This window comes from Cupressus sempervirens, chromosome 11 (assembly GCF_028749045.1).
Source record: "Cupressus sempervirens isolate cs-2001-9-10 chromosome 11, ASM2874904v1, whole genome shotgun sequence".
Classification (NCBI taxonomy): Eukaryota; Viridiplantae; Streptophyta; class Pinopsida; order Cupressales; family Cupressaceae; genus Cupressus; species Cupressus sempervirens.
The window spans coordinates 149,913,949-149,926,100 of NC_143128.1; the positions used below are offsets into that span (position 1 = coordinate 149,913,949).

Here is a 12,152-nt window from a genome sequence, read left to right on the forward strand (position 1 = left end):
TTTTTATTTAATTCATTTTGTAATTGAATTTTACCCAAAAAAAAAAACAAAAGCTTCTTTAAGAGATTTTAATTTTTAGTTCTTTCTAAGCTGCCGATTTTTTACCGAATCGAAAATTTTGGGCTTTCCAAGTCCAATCTGCAAACTATGGTTACTAGCTAAGTTACATAGGTACCCCTCCCCCCCCTCCGGACCTCGAACTGGTTCGAACCGGTTCGAGATTTGGGTCCGGTTCGACCAAGGTTCGCCCAGGGTTCGATTTTCGAATCCTGGTTCAAACTCGGGCGGACCAGGCTGGGAAAATCGAACCAGGTTCGAACCCAGCCAAGAACCCGCCCACGGACGCGAAATTAAAGTTATTTATTTGCATTTTTTAATAATTTTTGGGGTCCACGTACCCTAAAAAGGTGTTATGAATTGGTTTTTTGCTCTCTCATAGTCATTTGTTGTTTCTAAATAGGTTGTTTTGCCTTGAAGGAGAGCACATAAGTTTTTGAGCAAGCATCCGGTTGTGCAAGGAGGAGTTTGAAGATTGACTTGTTGGTGTTCTTGAAGTGTTTGTGCATCATTTATACACATTTGCAAACTTGCAATGGCTGGAAAAGGACCAAGAGGTAAAATCTTATTCCATTTACTATTGTTTTGTTCTAGTTTTTCCATTTTTTTTTCATTTCTCTTTCAATCTTCATATGTTCTAAGTTCTTGAATCTTTTCCATTATTTCAAAATTCATCATTTTCTTGCATATAGATTATGAACACATATCTAATTAGTAACTTATTGCCATAGGGAAAGGTTCGAAAGTAATGTCATCTACCTCTTCATCAATAGGCAACACCGAACAAAAAATGGAAACCAACTCTGATTCTCCTCTATGGAAGTATGTAGACATTATAAAACCCATTCTAGGAGGTGGTGCATTTCGTTGGAGATGTCGAGGATGTGATGTAGAAAGAAATAGTTCTTATTATCGTGTGGTAGGCCATCTATGTGATTATACTGGAAGAGGAGTCAAGAAATGCCCTGGCAAAAATGGTGTCCCTATACCAAATCACACCATGTTAAAATATATTGAAGAGAATGAGGCAGCAGAAGAGAGAGAAGGACACAGGGCAATAGAACTCGGTAGTAGTAGCAATAAAAGTAAAAAAGCTAAGGGAATGCAGCCCCCCTCAGATGTTATTGTACAAGACCATCCCTTCTTCAATACTACAATGGACACTGACACTGAATCTGTCCCCATTGTACACAAAAGAAAGGGGCCAATAGAAACTTCTTTTCAAAACAAGGCTCGAGATATTGCTGACATTAAGGTGGGAAGATGCCTCTATGCAAATGGGTTGTCTTTTAATGTTGTCCGCTCTCCGTTTTGGAAGGACATGTTGAGGGGTGCCAATGAAGCTCCAAAAGGGTATTGTGGCCCCGGTTATGAGAAAGTGCGCACCACCTTGTTGGATGATGAGGTCCAACGGGTTGAAAATCAATTGAAGCCCATAAGGGACTCATGGGTTGAGACAGGGGTGACAATTGTTTCAGATGGCTGGAAGGATTCTAGGAACCGTCCCTTGATCAATGTCCTTGCGGTGTCCCCTAAAGGGGCAATGTTTCTGAAAGCGGTGGATTGTGAGGGCAAAGTAAAAGATGGGTCATTTATTGCTGATATCTTAATTGAGGCCATTGAACAAGTGGGTGCAAGAAACGTTGTCCAAGTCATAACGGACAACGCAAAGAATTGTAGAGCAGCAGGTTTGTTGGTTGAATCACGATATCCACATATCTTTTGGACACCTTGTGCAATCCATTCACTCAATCTTATGCTACAAAAGATTGGGAACCAAATTGAGTGGATCAAAACAGTGTATGAAGAGGCTGAGGACATACAAATGTTTGTCACAAACCACCACATGACTCAATCTCTTTTCAGGAACTACTCAAAATTGGAGCTATTGAAGGTAAATGAACTTGAACTCAAATTAGTAATTTAATTTTTAATATTTGACAATTTCTGATTTTTCATATTTTACTTGTGCAATTGCCAATGTGTATACTTTTCTTAGTTTTCTAAAATATGTATCTAATAGTTGTTTTTTGCTCTAATTTATGTCACAGGTTGCTGAGACCCGTTTTGCATCACATATAATCGTCTTAAGACGACTTGTGCAAGTGAAAGATGCACTTCAAGGTATGGTAATCAGTAACAATTGGGGTGTATGGAAGCAAAAGAACACTGAAAGGGCAAACAAAATAAAGGATAGGCTATTGGCTGACTCATGGTGGGAACGTGTGGAATATCTCCTTAAGATCACCGATCCCATTATGAGCATGCTTAGGTACACTGACATGGATAGGCCTTGTCTTGGAGAGATCTATGATGGCATAGACTCAATGATTGAGAAGATCAGGCAAGTTATAAATGAGCAGGAGCAAGATCCGCTAAAGACCTTTTTCAAACAAGTGCAAAAAATTATTGATGAAAGATGGAACAAAATGACCACTCCATTACATTTGCTTGCCTATGCCTTGACCCCCAAATACTATAGCTCACAATATTGTGATCTACTAGGAAGGTTGCCACCATACAGAGATATGGAAGTGTCTGACGGGTACCAGGCAGCATTTAGAAGAATATTTCCTGATGATGATATAAGAGATGTAATCATGGATGAGTTCATAGCATTTGTCAATGCTACAGGTCTAAGTAATGATGCTCTTCGTCATCGGTTCAAGAAGCATGCTCATGGTTGGTGGTACCTCCATGGCCAAAAATTCCGAACATTGCAGCCCCTTGCAATCAAAGTTATATCACAAGTAAGTTTTATTTTTTTTTAAATTAGCTCACTTTATCTTCAAAAGAATTTTTTAATAAGATTGAATTAATTCCTTTTTAATTCCCTACCCTATGTTGTCTTTATAGGTTGCTAGTTCTTCTGCATCAGAAAGAAATTGGAGCACCTATTCTTTCATCCACTCGGTGAAGCGCAATAGGTTGCAATCAAAAAAAGCCGAGAACCTGGTATTTGTGCATAACAACTTGCGCCTTCTTTCACACAAGAGTCAAGAATACAAAGAAGGGGAGACAAAGAAGTGGGATGTAGATGCAGAGATTGCGGACTTGGATGCTTCCACTGCTGCGCTTACAATTGATGATTTTGATAACTTTGATGCCAATACCATTGTTGATTCTACTGCTGATCCCATTGGCCTTGGTGCAAGTAATAGTGTAGGCGAAGAAGGAGGAGATGAAGAAGAAGATGAAGAAGAAGAAGATGAATATGAAGAAGATGAAGATGAAGAATGAAGAACTTAGAACTAGAAATTCAGAATTTTAATAGATTTTCATTCTATTAGTTACTGTTAAACATTGAACGTGAAACAATGACACTTGAACTTGATATTTTAAATGTTTTGAATCTTTCATCTTTGATGTTGAAGTTGATTGAATTATGTTACTATATGATGGTATGCTCACCATGATACATTGATATGTTATTGTTTATGCTGTTTTAAAGTTTTAAATGTGTTTATGGTACTATGCTACATTCTAATTTTAATTCATGCTTCATAAAAATGTATATATATAGATTTATAATTTTTACATGTTTTTGTACTAACGAACCCAAACGAACCCAAACCCCTTTCCAAAATTTCGTCAAACCAGCGAACCGGTTCTCGAACCCGAACCTGGAACCGAACCACGAACCGGCAACTTAGGTTACTAGTAAATAATCTCCAGTTTAATGTCATTATTGTTATATACAGAAGCTATTTAAATTAATATATTTCATTTTTGATATTACACAATGTAACTATAAAGTATGTACATCACTTGCTTGATTTCATTCTTGTCGATTGTTATATGTTGTGCTTCAGCTTTCTTTGTATTATATAGGCATGCCTAGTGTTTTAACTGAGCATGTACGCACAAGTTCCATCAACAGCAATTAAGTTAAAGACCATTGCTTCCCTACTGTCACTAGATGTTGGCATTGTTAATACTTAGAAACTAGGTCATTTCTTCCTTCCACAAGCACCTCTATTGATATACTACTCCTTTCCATCTACTCCTTGGATTCCCCCCTCTATTCTTTTCTACTAAGAATTTTACTGCCAAAGAGGAAATATGCAGAAAGTATAAAACACCTGGGTCTCCCCTTTGAGCTGCTCAACCCCACACTGACTTTCCATACCAAGCATTTCATACAGAGGGTGGATGGTCCTATTCTTAACCTCACCATCTCCATCACTATTGGATCCACTGCCTGAGGTTTCCCCCTTGCCACAATGAAAGGTTTCAATCTGCATTCATATATTAGACCAGTAGTGCCTAGCTCTTTTAAATTGCAAGCTCATCACCCTCTAGCACAGATCGCCTCTTTTTCCCACCCACCTAGCATCAAGCAACACAAAATATCCTTTAGATACTAATACGTCACATCTAAAAGCTAACAGAATCAGTTAGGAATGCTTCTCTCAACACGCAATTACAACCTTAAACCTAATCTCCCTCAAATGAGCCTTTGCTCATTCTCATCAATGTGACTTAGGCTCACTCTTGCAACATAGATCTACCACTTACTAGCCACTCCCTCGACCACTAGACAAACATAGATAACAAGTTTCTTTTCTACTATAGGAACTACATCAGCCTTGAATGCTAGGGGATTTTCTAGAGGAAGTGCTTTGTTTACTCATAGGATCTCTTAGGATCTCTTAGCATGACCTCTCCAACCTTCAATTCTCCCCAATGAGCATTATCAAATGCTTCACAATAACCAATGACCACTAATACAATTCCTACATTTCAAACACAGGCAAGGATATTCAACGAGATTTCCCACCAGTTTTCACTGACATGTGCTCTGGGGCTCTTGTTCACCCTTCATTGCTCTGCTCTAGTGGTATAATGCTTTATTCAGTATTGTATTTTATTTTATTTTGCCTCTAAGGTACTCTCTTCCAAGTATTTCTATTGTTAACTGCTGTAACTTCTAGTCTATTGGGACTTACTTTTGGTCATCTGTGGAGATACAAAGTCTAGTTGCAGCCTTCCAGGAACATATCAGAGCATAAGCATGCTGCCATCGACTTTATTGATTTTGAATGTCGGGGAAGCCTTCAAAATTCTCCGAACATTCTTCCTTTAGAGATCATTCTCAGCAATTTCCATCAGCCCCAGTAGGCTAATGAATTTACCAGATTAAAATTACTCAAAACAGGCATATTGTCAGTAGACCCATGTCAAAGAAACACCTTTAGGCTTTAAGGTTCACCTGATACATGCTACACAGAATGTAGATGAATATCATATTGAAGTCTTCATGTATTTTATATGATTTTGTCTCAAGAATAATATTTTTAGAAGGGTAAATGCCACAGTAAGGGCCAAATGACACTTCACCCAGAAGAGTTAGAAAGGAACTCATGCGCCAGTTGGCATCAAAATATTACTTGTGCGGTAAGATCTAATCTAAAACGCATTTGTTTCTTCATACAGAGTGTTTGTAAGAGCCATGGCAATCTATAATCAGTGACATGGAGATCCATATATCACCATCTTTAACATTGTGAAAGACTTAAGATGTGGAACTGTTAGAATAGCAGGTGGTATGCATCAATAAAATTGTGATAGCAGATAAAAATCCCATGTTCCTCCTCTCTTTCACAATTTTTTTTTATCCAAGTTACCAGATTTGTCTCTGGCAGCTGCAGAGTTGGGTCCAACCTGGCCAAATGTCCAGGCCGGATGCCTTTTCATCCAAACTCTGCCACAGAAGTGTAAATTTGGCCCAAAGTCTAACAAACCGACACAGGCCCAACTTTGAAAATTTACGGCAAATTTTAAAACCTGCAGCAGGATGCAGACTGACTTTGGCCAAAAACATTTTTGACATTTTCGACATTTTTTAAGGTTTTCTTTTTTAGTCTAATTTAGTCAATTCCACCCTCCAACGCTAAAATAGACCACTAGAAAGGCCATTATGTAAAACATGTGTCATTTGTGCATTTGTGAAAGAAAAAGAAAACTTCTATGGACTTCTTGTCTCCGTAGCCAAACTCTCTTGTTTGGTTGTCACTGCACAAAGAGTATTGAAAGGTGATTGTTTCATGCTCCAAGCTTGTTTCTGAGCTATTCCTATGTAGTTGCAAGTGTGGTGAATTCCTCAAAGACATTAAAGAAAAAGATTTCAACAAAAGAGGCAGATTTTTGGTGATTTTGTGAAAGATCCCTGATGGATCTCTGCTGCAAATCTGCTGTAGATTTATTTTGTTTTTGTTTTTTTTCCTATTTATTAATGTTTTCTTGTAGAACTAGACGGAAATGCAGAAGAGTTTGTTTGTTTTTGTGTTTTTGATGATTATTCCACATAGAAATGAGAAGTAGCAAATGGCAAGAAAAGAGTCTGAAAATAAATATCAATATGCAGTAAAGTCAGAGTTGATACAAATCGTACCAGGCAGATCTCTGAATTATAGAGCCAAATAAAAGATCCAGTACATTTCCTCTAACAATAACGCCACAACTGGCTGATGAAAACAGGCTGATAAGATGCAAAAATCTGCTGCTGAGTAACCGATTTTTCTATGTATCCAAGTGCTGCAAATGACAGAGTACGGCTGCAAGAAATGGCAGTGTACGGCTGCTAGAATTCACCTCCCATACACCAAAGAACATGCCCAACAAAACAAACTATAGGCTCAAGCTGAAGTGGCGTCTACCTTCCTCCTGAATACTGTTGAAACTACTGACAAACCAATACCCAATGCTGCTGAGGGTTACGTCCCAGCCAGCAATTACCCTGGGGTTTGCGTCCCAGAATGCAAATCGCTCAAGCAGAGCAAATCTGAAAAGAAGTGTTTGAAAAATATGCATAATCATGAGAAATGGCGCCCATCTCCTTATAACCCCTTGCAAAGCAATTCGAACCCTAAAGTGACCCCCAATTGGCGTTGGCTATAAAAAATGAATTAAATCTTATTTTAAAGTGACCATGTCACTAGAAAATGACCTTTTCCACCATAGTAATAAATCCGTTCACCAAATTGCCCTGAGACCAAAGAGGAAGATTTAGAGAATTACAAGACCTTTCCAACGAGCTATCATAACATGGGATACGCATCCAAATGAGGCCAAAATTCCCTTATTACTCCAAAATGGCTATTAACTTAGCCTTATTTAAATAATAAACGCTAACTTAGGAAATATTAAAAATATAACCCAAATAGCCACAAACTGCCCAACTGACATCACAAACCATAAAATCATCATGTCACCTGTCTGTGACTGAAGACGGAAATCAAGGATCCTCTGGCAGTCTCATCCCTAAAATCTAGGGATGCTCCTAAAATTTAGGAAACAAGCCCTATCCCTCTGAAACTGAACCCAAAGGGTCATCTCATGGAAACCCAGCCCTGGGCATGATCATACCTCTTAAAAAGTAGAAATGAACCCCATAAATGTAGGAACTGCCTCCTAAAAACAAGTAATGTCACCCAACTGATCAACACCCACCAAAAAACCAAGTCCCCAACACTGAATAACCATACTGGGTCTCTATCCAACCCTATCAGCCTACAAGACCCCATAATAAGCTGACTCACATGTCTCTGTTAGACTAAGCTAAAGTGGGGACATGAAATTTTGTTTATTTTTAAATTTTTCTTTGCAATTTTATTTCTAAAAAATGAAATGAACTCTCAAGTTTTATTTTATTGTTTCATTTTGAATTGTACTTCGTATGTTGTTTATAGATTCATAGAATGGAAAGTACTACTAGCACTGGGAAATCCCAGTTCAAAATAGATGCAGACTCTACACTATGGATAGTATGTAGAAATGGTTCAACAAATGCCAAGTGGAGGTTACATTTGGGTTTGCAGCCATTGTGAAGAGGAATATAGTAGCTCTTCTAGCAGAGTAAAAGCACATTTGTGCTTTGTCCCTCAAAAAAGCATCAAATTTTGTCCAAGCAAGCCAAGAGTTGAAGGGCAACCTCCACCTAAAACCCTTCTTGCTAACTATTTTGTCCTAAAATATATTGAAGAGAAAAATCCAGCAAATGAAGTGGCTAAAAATCTGATTTTTCATCCTTTGCAAAGGTCTAGAAATAAAAACAATCGAAGGGCCTCTAGTTCTATGGCTTCAATTTCCACTTCTAGTGAACAACCGCAAAGGACCATCCATTCTTGCATCGTCTTCAAGAACCGGTGACAAATAAGAGAGCAAAGGGGCCCTTGGAAATGTCATTTCACAACGAGGCTAGAGACATTGCCAAGCAAGACACCACGAGATGCATCTATGCAAATGGATTGGCATTTAATGTTGCTCACACACCATATTGGCAAAAAATGGTGACATCAATTAATGAGACTCCAAGGGTGTTCAAGGGCCTAGGTTATGAAAATGTATACACCACTTCAATTGGCAATGAGGTGGAACATGTAGAGGCTTCTTTGAAGCCCTTTAGGGAATCATGGACCAGAACATGTGTGTCCATAAAATTTGGTAGATGGAAAGATGCAAGAAATCACCTTTTGGACAATGTTATTGCAATGCCCATGAGAGGTGTTTTTTAGAGCATAGGATTGTGAAGAGGAAGTGAAGGATGGCAATTCATTACAAACATTCTCATCCAAGCCATTGAGCATGTTATCCCTCAAAATGTTGTTTAAGTAATAACAGACAATGCCAAAAATTGTTGGGTTGTCGGGTTATTGGACAAAAAGTACTTCCAATAAAATCTAGTGGATGGAAAGATGCAAGAAATCACCTTTTGGACAATATTATTGCAATGCCCATGAAAGGTGCAATGTTTTCAGAGCATAGGATTGTGAAGAGGAAGTGAAGGATGGCAATTCATTACAAACATTCTCATCCAAGCCATTGAGCATGTTAGCCCTCAAAATGTTTTTTAGCTAATAACAGACTGCCAAAAATTGTTGGGTTGTTAGGTTATTGAACGAAAAGCACTTCCAATAATTTTTTTGGACACCTTGTGTTGTCCACTCAACCTAATGCTGCAAAACATTGGCGAGAAAATTGTGTGGGCAAAAAATTGTATGAAGTTGCTCAGAAGATCCAAATGGTCATCACAAACAACTATATGTTGTAAGTCATATTTATATAATTCGCAAGATTGGAGCTCTTAAAGGTAGGTTAAATCATTTAAAACTTAAATATGTTTTAGCCTTTAGTTTAGTTATCTTTCTATGTTTTAGATTCTAATTTTGATTTTAATTTATTATTGTTTTGATTTTGAAATAGATTAGGTTTTGAGATCCGTTTTGCCTCCAACACTATTGTTTTGAGACACTTTGTTAAGGCTAAAAGAGGCATTGTCTAGAATGGTAATCTGTGTTAATTGAAGCATATGGAGGCAATCTAGTAGTAAAAGGGAAGCTTCTATTAAGGCAATGATAGTAGATGACTCTTGGTGGGATCGTGTTGAGTACCTCCTAGGATCCATTAAGCCTATATTGAGCATGATCCTATACACTAACATGGGTAGGCCTTGCTTAAGTGAGGTATGTGATGGCATAGACTCCATGCTTAAGAATATTAAAAAATCATAAATGAGAGAGCGAGATCCTAGAGAAACATTCTTCAAAAAACTACAAAAAATCATGGTGGGCAAATAGGACAAAATAACAACCGCTTTGGGTTTCCTTGCCTTTGCATTGAGCCCCAAGTAACATAGTCAATCGATCCTTAACGAGAGCAGCACTAGAATTGCCTCATATAGAGATCCTAGATGATTGTGATCTTGATCCTCTTGAAGCCAAGAACAATTTTGATGCTCATTAAAGGTGGTACTTCGATGGAGAAATGTACCAACACCTACAACCCATTGCCACCAACGGTTTATCACAAGTTCAATACTCTTAAGACTCTAAATTCTAAATTCTTGTGATGAATGTTGAATTTATATTTAAATATTTTATTCTAAACTTGACTCTCTAATTTCAAAATTGAAAATCTTGATAGGCTGCTAGTTCATCGTCATCCATGAGGGAGCTAGAGTACATGCTCCTTCATCCACTCAATAAAACACAATAGACTGCATTCCAAGAATGCGGAAGTCTTGGTCTATGTGCATCCAAACTTGAGGCTCCTACCAAACAAAGACAATACCTACAAAAATGGGGAGGCAAAGCACTTGGATATTGAACCAGAGCGTGCAGAGTTGAAAGATTTGATTGCCCACCTTGATGCGCTTGCAATTGATGATGATTACAAGCTACTTAGTAATACCAGGGCTGCTCTTGAGGCTAACATTGCTAATATTGATGCCAATGGCACTATTTGTGCTTCTAATTTGCCACATATGAGAGAAAATGATATGTTTGACGATTTTTTATGATATTTGATTAGGGATGGCTGATTATTAATGTTGACATAAATTTTTTTGAATTGAAACATTGATATGGTGGTGTATTTTGATATGTTGCTTTACTATTAGCATAGTGTTGTATGAACTAATTTGTTGTTCCATATACATATACATATGTTTTTGTAAGGACAAATTGAAACAAAATTCAAATCCACCCCAAAAAAAATTGAAGGAATTTTGAGCCCAAATCCATACTGGCAATTTAGTTTTTAATTACATTGGATTTACAGGTTAAATGACTTTAAAGATACATTTTTACAAAGTGTTGTAGTGTACTGCGCTGGTTGGTTCCCTCAGCTTGGAAAAAAAAAAGATTATTTCAGATCAGTGTGCTTCTATATGAAATTGTAGATAAAGCTCATTCATGATTATTTTGGTAACCCAATGTCTCTAGTACCAAAGATTATCGGTTCTAAAATCTTCTTAGATTGTGTTATTGAACCTTTTCCATATAATTTCTGGTCCAAGTGTTCATTTGTTGTTAATATTTTAATTTTGTTTTAAATATATTTAAGATGTATCCAAATATAGTCAATTTCTTGTGATTTAGCTGTCTATATATGACTTTGTACTTCGCATCATAGCTCACCCATATACTTATGGGGAGAAACTAAATGTCCATAACCAATTATGTTAAAAGAGAATACGGAGGCTACTTTATGCCATAATGTCACAACCTGCAAACTAGATCAAACCTAGAAAAATTTAATGGATAATACCATAGATGGAAAACTCGCCGAGTTCCCTAGCTCGGCGAGTTTTTCACCAGTTAACTCGCCGATTTAAAAACTCGACAGTCTGGTAAAAACTCACCAAGTAATCGGTGAGTAATCGACAAAAACTCGGCGAGTTTTTATTAAAGTTTTTATTAAAAACTCGCGATTTACTGATGAAGGTTTTGCCCGCAACCTGTGACGGGTTAAAGCGGTAGTGAGTGTGTTTTTTCTCATTCTTTCTTGTATTTGCATTATTTAGAGCCTTGAGGAGTGAAGAGAAGAAGGTTTGGAGGCATTCTTGGCTGATTGCAAGTGATTCAAGGCGGATTTGAGTGGATTGTAGAGGATTCTAACCGATTTTAGAAGACAAATTTCTTTCCAGGTATGTTCATCTTATCATAGTTTGAAAACTTTTTATAGTTTTATAACAAAATGTTCTTTTGTTTTTGTTGTTGTTTGTAAATGTTTTCAAATCATTTAAAATCTTTTTGAATCATTTGAAACCCTAGCTTCTAAGGATATGGTTGAAGTTTGAAGTTTGAATCATTTTGAATCATTTGAAACCCTATAGCTTCTAAGGATATGGTTGAAGTTTGTTGTTTGCTAAGGATATGGTTAAAGTTTGAAGTTTGAATCATTTGAAACCCTAGCTTCTAAGTTCTAACTTTGTTTATTCATTTTTCAATAAATTTATGTGTAGGGCAACGGTCAAGCATTAAAAAAAATGACAAATCCGCAAGAAGAGTGGCCACAAACACCATGCCCTTCTGGATATATAGGCACTCGGCCTAAAAATGCAAGAGATAAGACATGGCGGTTTGCCTATGAAGCTCCAAATGATGTTGGGAAAGTGATATGCATTCCATGTGAGAGAATTATTTCTAAAGGCATAAACTGCCTCAAATACCACCTTGCAAGCATAAAGAAACGTGATTCAAATCCTTGTCTCAAGGTAACTAATGAAGAAAAAAGATTCATCAATGCCCTACTTGCAGCTGCTGAAGAGAAAAAATTGAACAGGAGGAGGGCAAAATTAGCTATGAGGGCAG

General features: G+C 37.3%; 2 protein-coding genes across 2 annotated transcripts in view; one reads left to right on the forward strand and one right to left on the reverse strand.

The window, feature by feature from the left end:
• LOC149528643 (zinc finger (CCCH-type) family protein) overlaps positions 1–12,152 on the reverse strand; it is a 91,354-nt gene that overhangs the window by 42,071 nt on the left and 37,131 nt on the right. The gene's annotated exons all lie outside the window — the stretch shown is intronic.
• Positions 2,599–3,515, forward strand: LOC149528644 (uncharacterized). The gene is made up of 2 exons (XM_089810260.1): positions 2,599–2,807; positions 2,914–3,515. The coding sequence occupies exons 1-2, from the start codon at positions 2,658–2,660 to the stop codon at positions 3,295–3,297; spliced, it is 534 nt and encodes a 177-aa protein (XP_089666386.1). The 5' UTR covers positions 2,599–2,657; the 3' UTR covers positions 3,298–3,515.

Coding starts and splice junctions, on each gene's coding strand:
- LOC149528644 (XM_089810260.1), top strand. CDS start 2,658: ATGGATGAGTTCATAGCATTTGTCAATGCTACAGGTCTAAGTAATGAT. Junction 2,808..2,913: donor CAATCAAAGTTATATCACAA/GTAAGTTTTATT, acceptor TTGTCTTTATAG/GTTGCTAGTTCTTCTGCATC.